Here is a 17,309-nt window from a genome sequence, read left to right on the forward strand (position 1 = left end):
ACCATCTAGTTAAAAACAAGTACGCTAGCACTAGGAGTATCACGGGCAGGGTACCCCCCCAGTCCTAATGTTGCACTCCACCTCCCAAGAGAGAAGCTTTGTGCGGCCCCCTAAAGGAAGGAATTTTTTGTGCTTTATTCCATAATTGTATTAATTAGACTTTTCCCAAAAAAAAGAAAACTCCCTCCAAAAATTAGATTTTGTGCATGTGCCTGATGAATTACAAATCGTCATGATTAATTATTTTTAAATAAGTGAATAAATATATTCATTTTAAATTAATTAATTAAATGGTTCAAAGAAATTACTTTTACTTCTTCTTTTCGCATAAGATTCATTAAAGGGCTCAACACAGTTTTCAGCTCCTTTCCTTGCCAAAGCAGGGTGCGAATTGAATAAATTCTTGTAGATTGTCCATTCAACAAAACACGAAAATATATTCCACCCAGCCTGGATTGCTGCAGCCGCGGTCAAAGATAAAAAATTCATAATGAATCCAGTAAACATAGGTGCAACTGCTAATACAACCAAATTGATGCTCCGTAGAGTGGAATTTAGCTCTAAAATAAATAAACAAATTATGTAACGAGTTGGACAATGGAAAAGTATTAACAAATAAAAACCATAAGAACGGCAGTATCTAAGAATCTGGAAACCAATTTTTAAGTATTCAAGCAAGAAAAAAAATAATATCAAAATATATCGTATTATATTGCTTATACTTGAAGCATAACGGAGTATCTACAAGTATACCAACTTGCATTAATGGTTGTCAGTCGGAACACCACACTCATTGGGTCAGAGGGTTCTTTCATTTAATACCTTCGAATTTGAAATGTCCAGTCAGCCCATAGTTTGCATTATTACTTGTTTAACTTCAAAATAATACATAATAATTATATGGGTGCTAGGAAAAAGTCTGATTACGTTTGAATTTGGAATACAAAAAAAATGAACTTCATAATTTTATCTTCTTTAAAATACAAAATGCCTAGACCTCCCCCCCCCCCTAAAAAAAATCCATACAATATTGCTCCTAAACTTTGAGCAGTCGCAAAAAAAAATAGGTTTAAGTTTTTTACGAGGAAGCTTATGTTTTGTTCCAGGATTTAAATAAGAAAATCTGTCAAATTTACGGTATGCAGAACAGGAACATACGTGGGGGGGGGGGGGGGCTCAAATAAATTTCGAGCAAAATAATTTCTAATCTGTTTGAAAAATCTATGTTATTTTAGAGTGAAACCAATATATGATATTTCTTAAAGGATATTATAAATTTAGAAAAAAAAATATTTGAAAAAAAGACGTTTCACTTTAGCGTATGGCTTATTGACTAACGATACTTGTCTTTTTAGGTTCTCTTTTGAGTCAACACAGAAACTTAAGTTCCGAGTATTTAAGTTATAAATTATTCTTAAAAACCGATTGTATATGAGCATTGAAATATACCTTCTTCAGTTTCTTTTTTCGTCAAAATAGGAAAAGAAATTTCCGCTTTGAGTAAGAACATTTTAAGTTATTTGAAAAAAACTTGTAATAAAAATATACAAATAGACATTTAATTTTTTTTAAGATTTCAGTTATTATGAAATAAAGTTTCGAGCAAATAAGCTCTAGGATAATCGATAAACTATAGCATTTTAGAGTAAAACTAATATCTGATATTTCTTGTTTTCAATTGTTATTCTGTATCAATATTGAGAAAGAAACTTCCGTTTCACGAGAGAGCAAGATGGCAGAGTTGTTTTGAGTCACCTAGGCTTACTACCTGTACGATGCATTAATAAAATTGAATGACGTCATATCATGTTCTCTACATGATATGCTCATAAGATAGAATGACGTCACATTGCAAAGAAAGCTATAAGTATAGAAGTAATGATCTCGTTACTTCAGTTTTATACAGTTCCTAGAAGAGAAAGGTACTAGTTAGATACAAGTGCAACTACACATCTATCTATCTATCTATATATATAAAAATAAGTTGTCTGTCTGTGTGTCTGTCTGTCAGGTGACGTCATGTTTCTGTGTCGACTGACGTCATGTTTTCAACTGACGAAATTACAGACCGGGACATCGGGACACAAATGACGACCGGGACACCGGCACATAGGGAATATAAATGACGACACTCAAAGAGAAAGCGACCGGGACAAAAGGAATGTTCGATTAGCAATCACCATCAACAAAGCACCGGGACACAAATGACGACCGGGACACTGGGAGTATAAATGACGACTAGGACATAAGTAAAAAAAAAACTAAAAAAACTAAAAAAAGGTAAAAACTACAAAAAAACAAAAAAAAAACAACTAAAAACTAATAAAAAAACTAAGAAAGCTAAAAAACTAAAAAAAAACTAAAAAAGAAAAAAAATAAAAAAGAAAAAAAAAGAAAAATAAAGGAGAAAAACAAAACTAAAAAAACGAATGTATATACAGACCGGGACACCGGGATACAAATGACGACCGGGACACAGGGAATATAAATGACGACCGGGACACAGGGACACAACTACAACGGGGACGCCGGGGGGCACAAGGGGATATAAATGACGACCGGGACACCGGGACACAAGGAATATAAATGACGCCCGGGACACTCAAAGAGAAATCACAGACTGGGACACCGGGACACAGGGAATATAAATGACGACCGGGACACAGGGACACAACTACAAAGGGGACGCCGGGGGGCACAGGGGGATATATAAATGACGACGGCGACACAGGGAATGGTCGATTAGCAATCACCATCAACAAAGCTCAAGGGCAATCATTAGAATCATGAGGTATAGATCTGAATACGGATTGTTTTCCCATGGACCATTATATGTTGCATGTTCAAGAGTCGGTAAACCTGACAATTTCGTAGTTAAAAACATATATATATATATATATATATATATATATATATATATATATATATATATATATATATATATATATATATATATATATATATATATATATATATGTTGGTGGGGGGCGCGAAGCGCCCCCACCAACTAGGTGCTGGGGTGGCGCGAAGCGCCACCCCAACAGCTAGTATATATATAAAAATAAGTTGTCTGTCATGTCGTCATGAAGTTAGTTGTCGTCATGTTTGTTATGACGATGACGTCATTAAAGGTATTTAAGACATTCGTTCAAAGTCAAATTTTTAATTCTAAGAAGATCGTGGTCGGAAAAATGTTTAATTGTAAAATGACTGAAGAACCTACAATGGCAGCAGCCGAGGAAGCTGCTCAAAGAATCTATGCCAAAAAACTTGCTGCTGATAGAGGTAGTAAGAAAAGAAAGCGTGCCGAGGAATCACAAAAACAGCAAGAAAACAGGCTTGTGGCTGATAGAGAAAGTAAGAACAGAAAGCGTGCCGAGGAATCACAATATATATGTATATATATATATATACTAGCTGTTGGGGTGACGCCTCGCACCACCCCAACACCTAGTTGGTGGGGGCACTTCGCACCCCCAAAGCCCCCCCGCGCGCGTCAGTCGTTACACGCCATATTAGTTACGCGCCATTGTAGTTGTGTCCCTATGTCCCACCTGTGAATATGGATATATATATATATATATATATATATATATATATATATATATATATATATATATATATATATATATATATATATATATATATATGTTTTTAACTACGTAAAACTTGCAAATATACAACATTCTTTGCTGTCCCATTGTCTGTGCATATAAATAGATTGTCAGGTTTACCGAATCTTGAAAATGCAACATATAATGGTCCATGGGAAAACAATCCGTATTCAGATCTATACCTCATGATTCTAATGATTGCCCTTGAGCTTTGTTGATGGTGATTGCTAATCGACCATTCCCTTTGTTGCCGTCGTCATTTATATATCCCCCTGTGCCCCCCGGCGTCCCCGTTGTAGTTGTGTCCCTGTGTCCCGGTCGTCATTTATATTCCCTGTGTCCCGGTCGTCATTTGTGTCCCGGTGTGCCAGTCTGTGATTTCTCTTTGAGTGTCCCGGGCATCATTTATATTCCTTGTGTCCCGGTGTCCCGGTCGTCATATGTGTCCCGGTGTCCCGGTCTGTATATACATTCGTTTTTGAATTGGTCTTTTTTTTAGTTTTTAGTTTTTTACCTTTTTTTTTAGTTTTTTTAGTTATACCTCATGATTGCCCTTGAGCTTTGTTGATGGTGATTGCTAATCGAACATTTCCTGTGTCCCCGTCGTCATTTATATATCCCTCCGTGTCCCCCGGCGTCCCCGTTGTAGTTGTGTCCCTGTGTCCCGGTCGTCATTTATATTCCCTGTGTCCCGGTCGTCATTTGTATCCCGGTGTACCGGTCTGTATATACATTCGTTTTTGAAATGGTATATGATGAAATAAATTTTTGTATTTTTCCCTTTTTTTTCTTTTTAGTTTTTTTTTTGGTTTTTACTTTTTTTAGTTTTTTTCTTTTTATTTTTTTTTTATTTTTTTTGGTTTTGTTTTTCTCCTTTTTTTCATTTTTTTTCCTTTTTTTATTTTTTTTCTTTTTTAGTTTTTTTAGTTTTTTAGCTTTTTTAGTTTTTTTGTTAGTTTTTAGTTTTTTTTCTTTTTATTTTTTTGTAGTTTTTACCTTTTTTTAGTTTTTTTAGTTTTTTTTTTCGCTTATGTCCTGGTCGTCATTTATACTCCCTGTGTCCCGGTCGTTATTTGTGTCCCGGTGCTCTGTTGATGGTGATTGCTAATCGAACATTCCTTGTGTCCCAGTCGCTTTCTCTTTGAGTGTCCCGGTCGTCATTTATATTCCCTATGTGCCGGTGTCCCGGTCGTTATTTGTGTCCCGATGTCCCGGTCTGTAATTTCGTCAGTCGAAAACATGACGTCAATCAACACACAAACTTGACGTCACACGACAGACCCACACACACACAGACAGCTTATTTTTACACATATAGAAGATATATATATTCATCTATATATAAAGATAAGTTGTCTGTGTGTCTGTCGAGTGACGTCATGTTTGTGTGTCGACTCACGTCATGTTTGTCGACTGACGAAATTACAGACCGAGACATCGGGACACAAATGACGACCGGGACACCGGGACATAGGGAATATAAATGAGGAATGTTCGATTAGCAATCACCATCAACAAAGCACCGGGACACAAATGACGACCGGGACATCTATATATCTATCTATATAAAAATAAGTTGTCTGTGTGTCTGTCGAGTGACGTCATGTTTGTGTGTCGACTGACGTCATGTTTGTCGACTGACGAAATTACAGACCGGGACATCGAAACACAAATGACGACCGGGACACCGGGATATCTATATATATAAAAATAAGTTGTCTGTGTGTGTGTGTGTCGAGCGACTTCATGTTTGTGTGTCGACTGACGTCATGTTTGTCGACTGACGTCATTATAAGGATTGAGCTGTATGCGTCATGAAGTTGTCTGTCGACTGACGTCATGTTTGTCAACTGATGAAATTACATACCAGGACACCGGGACACAAATGACGACCGGGACACAGGGAGTATAAATAATGACCAGGAACCTCAAAGAGAAATTACAGACTGCGACATCCGGACACAACTACAACGGGGACGCCGGGGGCACAGGCGGGATATATAAATGACGACCGGGGCACAGGGATTGTTCGAATAGAAATTACAGACCGGGACACCGGGACACAAATGACGACCAGGACACCGGGACACAGGGAATATAAATGACGACCGGGACACTCAAAGAGAAATTACAAACTGGAACACCGGGACACAAATGACGACTGGGACACAAGGACAGATCATTAGAATAATGAGGTGTAGATCTGAATAAGGATTGTTTTTCCCATGGACAATTATATGTTGCATTTTCAAGAGTCAGTAAACCTGATATATAAAAATAAGTTGTCTGTCTGTGTGTCTGTCTGTCAGGTGACGTCATGTTTCCGTGTCGACTGACGTCATGAAGTTAGTTGTCGTCATTTTTGCTATGACGGTGACGTCATTAAAGATATTTAATCATGAAGTTAGTTGTCGTCATTTTTGCTATTACGGTGACGTCATTAAAGATATTTAAGACATATATGTTCACGTAGAAATCTATTAATGTTTAAGTTTAAAATGACTAATGAACTTACAATGGCAAAAGCCGATGAAGATGCTCAAAGAGTCTATGCAAAAAACTTGCTGCTGATAGAGAAAGTCAGAAAAGAAAGCGTGCCGAGGAATCAAAAGAACAGCAAGGAAACAGGCTTGAGGCTGATAGAGAAAGAAAGAACAGAAAGCGTGCCGAGGAATCAAAAGAACAGCAAGGAAACAGGCGTGAGGCTGATAGAGAAAGAAAGAACAGAAAGCGTGCCGAGGAACTACCAGAGCAACGCGAAAGCAGACTTGCTGCTTAAGAGAAAGTGAAAAAAGAAGGCGTGCCGAGGAATCACAAGAACAGCAAGAAATCAGGCTTGCTGCTGATAGAGAAAGTAAGAAAAGAAAGCGTGCCGAGGAATCACAAGAACAGCAAGAAATCAGGCTTGCTGCTGATAGAGAAAGTAAGAAAAGAAAGCGTGCCGAGGAATCAGAGCAACCTGAAAGTTATCGCCTGGCATTCAGGTACAGCCCAGTCGATGATTATAGCTTGAGTAGATGTGTTCAAATCGGGACAATGTCTAAAATTTGTCCCTATTGCAAGGCCTTGAAATTCAATGGTGAAACAATGGGAATGTGTTGCGCCTCAGGAAAAGTTAAACTTCCTCTATTGGCTGCACCACCAGAGCCATTGAAGACTTTCCTTACTGGAACTACGTCAGAATCTAAGCGTTTTTTTGTCAAAAATCAGAAAATACAACTCATGTTTCCAAATGACGTCGTTTGGAGCCCAAATCGAAAATCCAGATCAATTTATGTCTACTTTCAAAGTAAAAGGGCAAATTTATCATCGAGCAGGGTCCCTTCTACCATTCTCAGGCGAGAATCATAAATTTTTACAATTGTACTTCATCAGTGATAGAAATTCTGAATTGAATGCACGTTGCGAAATTTCTCCCAACGTTGAAAGGACAATCGTTTCCCAATTGCCACATCTTTTCCACGAAAATAATAATTTAGTGCGTCTGTTCAAAACAGCCATCGATTTGATGCCTACTGATACGCATAAAATTGTTATTTCCGCTGACAAAACGCCTCCTGGCCAACATGTGCGTAGATACAATGCTCCAACTATCGACGAAGTGGCAATCGTTATGGTCGGTGATCAGTTTTTTCCTCGAGATATTATTCTTCATAAGCGAAACGCTCAGTTGTTAAGAATTGCTGAAACTCATCGATGCTACGATGCCCTACAATATCCTATCATTTTTTGGGATGGAGCCGACGGCTATCACTTTAATATTAAATTGATGAATCCAGCCACTAACAAAGAAATGAATAAGAAATGCAGTGCAATGCATTATTATTCCTATAGACTAATGATTCGGCAGGATGAAGAAAATTATATTTTAAAATGCCGTGAATTGTTTCACCAATTTGTCGTTGATATGTATGCTAAAATTGAATCAGAACGTTTGCTATATATCCGCCTGAATCAGACCAAGCTCCGCTCTGAACAATACATTCATTTGCGAGATGCAGTTATAAATGACGGTAATACCACAAACGTTGGAAGATTAACAATTTTACCTTCGTCATATGCTGGCAGTCCCCGTCATATGCATGAATATGCTCAAGATGCTATTGCGTATGTTCGTCTCTATGGTCGTCCAGATTTATTTATTACATTTACATGTAATCAATCTTGGGACGAGATACTGCAGCTTTTACTTCAAGGACAATCGGCGGTTCATAGGCATGACATTACGGCCCGTGTCTTCCGGCAAAAGTTGAAATCACTGCTAAACTACATAGTAAAACTTGAAGTGTTTGGGTCAGTGCGATGCTGGATGTACTCAGTGGAATGGCAAAAACGAGGTTTGCAACACGCACATATACTAATCTGGCTACATAAAAAAATTACTTCGAACGAAATTGATGATGTGATTTCCGCTGAAATCTATATATATATATATTTAACTACGTAAAACCTGCGAATATACAACATTCTTGGCTGTCCCATTGTCTGTGCATATAAATAGATTGTCAGGTTTACCGACTCTTGAACATGCAACATATAATTGTACATGGGAAAAACAATCTGTATTCAGATCTATACCTCATTATTCTAATGATTGCCCTTGAGCTTTGTTGATGGTGATTACTAATCGAACATTCCCTGTGTCCCCGTCGTAATCTATATATTCCCCTGTGCCCCCGGCGTCCCCGTTGTTGTTGTTTCCCTGTGTCCCGGTCGTCATTTGTGTCCCGGTGTCCCAGTCTGTAATTTCTCTTTGAGTGTCGCAGTCGTCATTTATATTCCCTGTGTCCCGGTGTCCCGGTTGTCATTTTTGTCCCGGTCGTCATTTGTGTTCCGGTGTCCCGGTCTGTAATTTCTCTTTGAGTGTCCTGGTCGTCATTTATATTCCCTGTGTCCCGGTCGTCATTTGTGTCCCGGTGCTTTGTTCATGGTGATTGCTAATCGAACATTCCTTGTGTCCTGGTCGCTTTCTCTTTGAGTGTCCCGGTCGTCATTTATATTCCCTATTTCCCGGTGTCCCGGTCGTCATTTGTGTCCCGATGTCCCGGTCTGTAATTTCGTTAGTCGACAAACATGACGTCAGTCGACACACAAACATGACGTCACTCGACAGACACACAGACAACTTATTTTTATATATATATAGATATGAGTAAAATTTGAAATTTGTCTTCAAATTCCCTTTTGAGTCAACATAGAAGAAAAAACCTCAGCTTCACGCAAGTAAGTTATAAATTATTTGAAAAAAAGATCTTAAGCAAATGACTAATCTATATATATAAAAATAAGTTGTCTGTCTGTCTGTGGATGGATGGATCAGGTGACGTCACCTGAAAAAACTGGATCAGGTGACGTCAAAACTGAAAAAACTAAAAAAAGGCAAAAACTACAAAAAAAACTAAAAACTAATAAAAACAAAAAAAACTAAAAACTAATAAAAAAAATAAAAAAGCTAAAAAACTAAAAAAACTAAAAAACTAAAAAAAGGTAAAAAACTAAAAAAACTAAAAACTAAAAAAAACTAAAAAAAAGGAAAAAACTGAAAAATAAGCTAAAATAAAGGTAAAAACCAATAAAAAACTAAAAAAAAAACTGAAAAAACTAAAAAAAGGCAAAAACTACAAAAAAACTAAAAACTAAAAAAAAAAGTAAAAAAGCTAAAAAACTAAAAAAACTAAAAAAACTAAAAAAACTAAAAAAAGGTAAAAAACTAAAAAAAATAAAAATAAAAAAAAACTAAAAAAAAAGGAAAAAACTGAAAAATAAGCTAACATAAAGGTAAAAACCAATAAAAAACTAAAAAGAAAAAAAGGAAAAAACTAAAAAAAATTTTCATCTAAAAAACTAAAAAAACTAAAAAAGGTAAAAACTAAAAGAACTAAAAAAGAAAAAAATAAATGACGACACTCAAAGAGAAAGCGACCAGGACAAAAGGAATGTTCGATTAGCAATCAACAAAGCACCGGGACACAGGGAGTATAAATGACGACCAGGACATAAGTAAAAAAAAAAATTAACAAAACTAAAAAGAAGGTAAAAACTACAAAAAAACTAAAAAGAAAAAAAAACTAAAAACTAATAAAAAAACTAAAAAATCTAAAAATCTAAATAAACTAAAAAAGAAAAAAAAAGGAAAAAAATAAAGGAGAAAAACAAAACTAAAAAACGAATGTATATACAGACCGGGACACCGGGATACAAATGACGACTGGGACACAGGGAATATAAATGACGACCGGGACACAGGGACACAACTACAACGGGGACACCGGGGGAAACAGGGGGATGTAAATGACGACCGGGACACCGGGACAGGGAATGGTCGATTAGCAATCACCATCAACAAAGCTCAAGGGCAATCATTAGAATCATGAGGTATAGATCTGAATACAGATTGTTTTCCCATGGACCATTATATGTTGCATGTTCAAGAGTCGGTAAACCTGACAATCTATTTATATGTATATTCGCAAGTTTTACGTAGTTAAAACCATATATATATATATATATAGATATATATATATATATATATATATATATATATATATATATAGATATATATATATATATATATATATATATATATATATATATATATATATATATATATATATATATATATATATATATATATATATCTATATTCACAGGTGGGACATAGGGACACAACTACAATGGCGCGTAACTATTATGGCGCGTAACGACTTACGCGCGCGGGGGGGCTTGGGGGGGGGGGCGCGAAGCGCCCCCACCAACTAGGTGTTGGGGTGGCGCGAAGCGCCACCCCAACAGCTAGTATTTGATATTTTCCTACTTTAGGTTCCCTCTTGAGTCAGCATGGAAGAAAAAAAACTTACTTTCACGTCAGTAATAATTTATATAGTATTTGAAAAAAAATTTACAAAGCAAAAAAACTAATCTTTGACATTTTTCTTTTTCAGGTTCCCATTTGAGTCAACTTAGAAGAGAAAAAAAACCTCAGTTTCACGTAAGTAAATTATTGATTATTTGAAAAAAAAACTATTATCAAGCAAAAAACTAATCCTTGATATTTTTCTTTTTCAGGTTCCCTTTTGAGAATACATGGAACGAAAAAACCTCAGTTCCAAATTTTCAAATTATTAATTATTTGAAAAACAATTTGCTTAAGCATATGACTAATATTTGATAATTTACTTTTTCAGGTTGGTTTTTGAGTCAACATGGAAGAAAAAAACCACAGTTTCACCGACGTAAGTTATCAATAATTTGAAAAAAAAAATTATTAAGTATATGACTAATATTTTCTTTTTTTCTTTTTTAGGTTCCCTTTTTAGTCAAAATGGAAGAGAAAAGTCTCACTTTCACGTAAGTAAGCTGTAAATTATTTGAAAAAATATACTTAAGCATGTGACTAATATTCGATATTTTTATACTTAAGGTTCTCTTTCGAGTCAACAAGGAAGAAAAAAACCTCAACTTCATGTAAGTAAGGTATAAATTATTTGAAAGAAAAATCTTTCTTGAGCATGCGACTAATATTTGATATATTTCTTTTTCAGATCCCTTTTTGAGTTTTAACTCAAAACCTCAGATATATTCAAAACCTCAAAACCTTAACATATTTCTTTTTCAGATTCCTTTTTGGGTTTTACCTCAAAACCTCAGTTTTACGCAAGTAAGTTATAAATAATTTGAACGAAATTGTTATCAAGCAAATAATTAATAATTGACACTTTTCTTTTTCCGGTTCCCTTTTGAGTCAACATGGAAGAAAAAACTTCAGTTTCACGTAGGTAAGTTATCAGTTATTATTTGGAAAACAATTGTTCTGAAACATATGACTAATATTTGATCTTCATTTTCTTTTTCAGGTTCCTTTTTGAGTCAACATGGAAGAAGAAAAATCTCAGTTTCACGTAAGTAAGTTATAAGATATTTGCAAAAAATTGATATTAAACGTAGGAGTAGTAAATTATGTTTGTCTTTTCCAGGTTCTCCTTTGAGTCAAATGGACGAAAAAACTTCAGTTTCATGCAAGTAAGTTATAAACTATTTGGAAAACAATCCTTCTTAAACATATGACTAATATTTGATATTCATTTTCTTTTTCAGGTTCCTTTTTGAGTCAACATGGAAGAAGAAAAATCTCAGTTTCACGTAAGTAAGTTATAAGATATTTGCAAAAAATTGATATTAAACGTAGGAGTAGTAAATCATATTTATCTTTTCCAGGTTCTCCTTTGAGTCAAATGGACGAAAAAACTTCAGTTTCATGCAAGTAAGTTATAAATTATTTGGAAAACAATCCTTCTTAAACAAATGACTAATATTTGATATTCATTTTCTTTTTCAGGTTCCTTTTTGAGTCAACATGGAAGAAGAAAAATCTTAGTTTCACGTAAGTAAGTTATAAGATATTTGCAAAAAATTGACATTAAACATAGGAGTAGTAAATTATGTTTGTCTTTTCCAGGTTCTCCTTTGAGTCAAATGGACGAAAAAACTTCAGTTTCATGCAAGTAAGTTATAAATTATTTGGAAAACAATCCTTCTTAAACATATGACTAATATTTGATATTCATTTTCTTTTTCAGGTTCCTTTTTGAGTCAACATGGAAGTAGAAAAATCTCAGTTTCACGTAAGTAAGTTATAAGATATTTGCAAAAAATTGATATTAAACGTAGGAGTAGTAAATTATGTTTATCTTTTCCAGTTTTTCCTTTGAGTCAAATGGAAGAAAAAACTTCAGTTTCATACAAGTAAGTTATAAATTATTTGGGAAACAGCCCTTCTTAAGCATATGACTAATATTTGATATTCATTTTCTTTTTCAGGTTCCCTTTTCAGTCAAATGGAAGAAAACTCTTCAGTTTCATGCAAGTAAGTTATAAATTATTTGGAAAACAACCCTTCTTAAGCATATGACTAATATTTGATATTCATTCTCTTTTTCAGGTTCGCTTTTGAGTCAACATGGAAGAAAAACAGCCTCAGTTTCACGTAGGTAAGTTATAAGTTATTTGAAAAAATTGAAACTAAGGGTATGAGTAGTAAATTATGTTTGTCTTTTCCAGGTTCACTTTTGAGTCAAATGGAAGAAAAAACTTCAGTTTCATGCAAGTAAGTTATAAATTATTTGGAAAACAATCCTTCTTAAACATATGACTAATATTTGATACTCATTTTCTTTTTCAGGTTCCTTTTTGAGTCAACATGGAAGAAGAAAAATCTCAGTTTCACGTAAGTAAGTTATAAGTTATTTGCAAAAAATTGATATTAAATGTAGGAGTAGTAAATTATGTTTGTCTTTTCCAGGTTCTCCTTTGCGTCAAATGGAAGAAAAAACTTCAGTTTCATGCAAGTAAGTTGTAAATTATTTGGAAAACAATCCTTCTTAAACATATGACTAATATTTAATATCCATTTTCTTTTTCAGGTTCCTTTTTGAGTCAACATGGAAGAAGAAAAATCTCAGTTTCACGTAAATAAGTTTTAAGTTATTTGCAAAAAATCGATATTAAACGTAAGAGTAGTAAATTATATTTGTCTTTTCCAGGTTCTCCTTTGAGTCAAAAGGAAGAAAAAACTTCAGTTTCATGCAAGTAAGTTATAAATTATTTGGAAAACAATCCTTCTTAAAAATATGACTAATATTTGATATCCATTTTCTTTTTCAGGTTCCTTTTTCAGTCAACATGGAAAAAGAAAAATCTCAGTTTCACGTAAGTAAGTTATAAGTCATTTGCAAAAAAATTGATATTAAACGTAGGAGTAGTAAATTATATTTGTCTTTTCCAGGTTCTCCTTTGAGTCAAAAGGAAGAAAAACCAGTTTCATGCAAGTAAGTTATAAATTATTTGGAAAACAATCCTTCTTAAGCATAAGACTAATATTTGATATTCATTTTCTTTTTCAGGTTCCCTTTTCAGTCAAATGGAAGAAAACTCTTAAGTTTCATGCAAGTAAGTTATAAATTATTTGGAAAACAACCCTTCTTAAGCATATGACTAATATTTGATATTCATTTTCTTTTTCAGGTTCTCTTTTGAGTCAACAAGGAAGAAAAACAGCCTCAGTTTCACGTAGGTAAGTTATAAGTTATTTGAAAAAATTGATATGAGTAGTAAATTATGTTTGTCTTTTCCAGGTTCACTTTTGAGTCAAATGGAAGAAAAAAATTCAGTTTCATGTAAGTAACTTATAAATTATTTGGAAAACAATCCTTCTTAAGCATATGACTAATATTTGATATCCATTTTCTTTTTCAGGTTCCTTTTTCAGTCAACATGGAAAAAGAAAAATCTCAGTTTCACGTAAGTAAGTTATAATTCATTTGCAAAAAAAATTGATATTAAACGTAGGAGTAGTAAATTATATTTGTCTTTTCCAGGTTCTCCTTTGAGTCAAAAGGAAGAAAAACCAGTTTCATGCAAGTAAGTTATAAATTATTTGGAAAACAATCCTTCTTAAGCATAAGACTAATATTTGATATCCATTTTCTTTTTCAGGTTCCTTTTTGAGTCAACATGGAAGAACAAAAATCTCAGTTTCACGTAAGTAAGTTATAAGTTATTTGCAAAAAATGGATATTAAGCGTAGGAGTAGTAAATTATGTTTGTCTTTTCCAGGTTCTCCTTTGAGTCAAATGGAAGAAAAAACTTCAGTTTCATGCAAGTAAGTTTTAAATTATTTGGAAAACAATCCTTCTTAAACATATGACTAATATTTGATATTCATTGTCTTTTTCAGGTTGCTTTTTGAGTCAATATGGAAGAAGAAAAATCTCAGTTTCACGTAAGTAAGTTATAAGTTATTTGCAAAAAATTGATATCAAACGTAGGAGTAGTAAATTATGTTTGTCTTTTCCAGGTTCTCCTTTGAGTCAAATGGAAGAAAAAACTTCCGTTTCATGCAAGTAAGTTATAAATTATTTGGAAAACAATCCTTCTTAAACATATGACTAATATTTGATATTCACTTTCTTTTTCAGGTTCCTTTTTGAGTCAAAATGGAAGAAGAAAAATCTCAGTTTCACGTAAGTAAGTTATAAGTCATTTGCAAAAATCTTATATTAAACGTAAAGGCAGTAAATTATGTTTGTCTTTACCAGGTTTTCCTTTGAGTCAAATGGAAGAAAAAACTTCAGTTTCATGCAAGTAAGTAATAAATTATTTGGAAAAAAATCCTTCTTAAACATATGACTAATATTTGATATTCATTTTCTTTTTCAGGTTCCTTTTTGAGTCAACATGGAAGAAGAAAAATCTCAGTTTCACGTAAGTAAGTTTTAAGTTATTTGCAAAAAATTGATATTAAACGTAAGAGTAGTAAATTATATTTGTCTTTTCCAGGTTCTCCTTTGAGTCAAATGGAAGAAAAAACTTCAGTTTCATGCAAGTAAGTTATAAATTATTTGGAAAACAATCCTTCTTAAGCATATGACTAATATTTGATATTCATTTTCTTTTTCAGGTTCCTTTATGAGTCAACATGAAAAAAGAAAAATCTCAGTTTCACGTAAGTAAGTTATAAGTTATTTGCAAAAAACTGATATTAAACGTACGAGTAGTAAAATATGTTTGTCTTTTCCAGGTTCTCCTTTGAGTCAAATGGAAAAAAACTTCAGTTTCATGCAAGTAAGTTATAAATTATTTGGAAAACAATCCTTCTTAAACATATGACTAATATTTGATATTCCTTTCCTTTTTCAAGTTCCTTTTTGAGTCAACATGGAAGAAGAAAAATCTCAGTTTCACGTAAGTAAGTTATAAGTTATTTGCAAAAATCTGATATTAAACGTAAAGGTAGTAAATTATGTTTGTCTTTACCAGGTTTTCCTTTGAGTCAAATGTAAGAAAAAACTTCAGTTTCATGCAAGTAAGTTATAAATTATTTGGAAAACAATCCTTCTTAAACATATGACTAATATTTGATATTCATTTTCTTTTTCAGGTTCCTTTTTGAGTCAACATGGAAGAAGAAAAATCTCAGTTTCACGTAAGTAAGTTATAAGATATTTGCAAAAAATTGATATTAAACGTAGGAGTAGTAAATTATGTTTATCTTTTCCAGGTTTTCCTTTGAGTCAAATGGAAGAAAAAACTTCAGTTTCATGCAAGTAAGTTATAAATTATTTGGAAAACAGCCCTTCTTAAGCATATGACTAATATTTGATATTCATTTTCTTTTTCAGGTTCCCTTTTCAGTCAAATGGAAGAAAACTCTTCAGTTTCATGCAAGTAAGTTATAAATTATTTGGAAAACAACCCTTCTTAAGCATATGACTAATATTTGATATTCATTTTCTTTTTCAGGTTCGCTTTTGAGTCAACATGGAAGAAAAAAAGCCTCAGTTTCACGTAAGTAAGTTATAAGTTATTTGAAAAAATTGATATGAGTAGTAAATTATGTTTGTCTTTTCCAGGTTCCCTTTTGAGTCAAATGGAAGAAAAAACTTCAGTTTCATGCAAGTAAGTTATAAATTATTTGGAAAACAATCCTTCTTAAACATATGACTAATATTTGATACTCATTTTCTTTTTCAGGTTCCTTTTTGAGTCAACATGGAAGAAGAAAAATCTCAGTTTCACGTAAGTAAGTTATAAGTTATTTGCAAAAAATTGATATTAAATGTAGGAGTAGTAAATTATGTTTGTCTTTTCCAGGTTCTCCTTTGCGTCAAATGGAAGAAAAAACTTCAGTTTCATGCAAGTAAGTTGTAAATTATTTGGAAAACAATCCTTCTTAAACATATGACTAATATTTAATATCCATTTTCTTTTTCAGGTTCCTTTTTGAGTCAACATGGAAGAAGAAAAATCTCAGTTTCACGTAAATAAGTTTTAAGTTATTTGCAAAAAATCGATATTAAACGTAAGAGTAGTAAATTATATTTGTCTTTTCCAGGTTCTCCTTTGAGTCAAAAGGAAGAAAAAACTTCAGTTGCATGCAAGTAAGTAATAAATTATTTGGAAAACAATCCTTCTTAAGCATATGACTAATATTTGATATCCATTTTCTTTTTCAGGTTCCTTTTTCAGTCAACATGGAAAAAGAAAAATCTCAGTTTCACGTAAGTAAATTATAAGTCATTTGCAAAAAAATTGATATTAAACGTAGGAGTAGTAAATTATATTTGTCTTTTCCAGGTTCTCCTTTGAGTCAAAAGGAAGAAAAACCAGTTTCATGCAAGTAAGTTATAAATTATTTGGAAAACAATCCTTCTTAAGCATAAGACTAATATTTGATATCCATTTTCTTTTTCAGGTTCCTTTTTGAGTCAACATGGAAGAACAAAAATCTCAGTTTCACGTAAGTAAGTTATAAGTTATTTGCAAAAAAAGGATATTAAGCGTAGGAGTAGTAAATTATGTTTGTCTTTTCCAGGTTCTCCTTTGAGTCAAATGGAAGAAAAAACTTCAGTTTCATGCAAGTAAGTTTTAAATTATTTGGAAAACAATCCTTCTTAAACATATGACTAATATTTGATATTCATTTTCTTTTTCAGGTTGCTTTTTGAGTCAATATGGAAGAAGAAAAATCTCAGTTTCACGTAAGTAAGTTATAAGTTATTTGCAAAAAATTGATATCAAACGTAGGAGTAGTAAATTTTGTTTGTCTTTTCCAGGTTCTCCTTTGAGTCAAATGGAAGAAAAAACTTCCGTTTCATGCAAGTAAGTTATAAATTATTTGGAAAACAATCCTTCTTAAAC

At 33.2% G+C, this 17,309-nt stretch overlaps 1 protein-coding gene across 5 annotated transcripts in view; it reads right to left on the minus strand.

The window, feature by feature from the left end:
- The window catches only part of LOC136031060 (solute carrier family 40 member 1-like), a 90,736-nt gene that overhangs the window by 22,155 nt on the left and 51,272 nt on the right, over nt 1-17,309 (minus strand). For 4 of the 5 annotated variants that reach the window (XM_065710304.1, XM_065710302.1, XM_065710303.1 and 1 more), the window contains one exon: nt 309-560. The exons of the other annotated variant lie outside the window; for it this stretch is intronic. In XM_065710304.1, the coding sequence (XP_065566376.1) occupies nt 309-560 (252 nt within the window). The remainder of the gene's footprint in view (nt 1-308; nt 561-17,309) is intronic. 5 annotated transcript variants of the gene reach the window in all.

The sequence above is a fragment of the Artemia franciscana genome, chromosome 9 (genome assembly GCF_032884065.1).
Source record: "Artemia franciscana chromosome 9, ASM3288406v1, whole genome shotgun sequence".
In the NCBI taxonomy this organism is placed as follows: Eukaryota; Metazoa; Arthropoda; class Branchiopoda; order Anostraca; family Artemiidae; genus Artemia; species Artemia franciscana.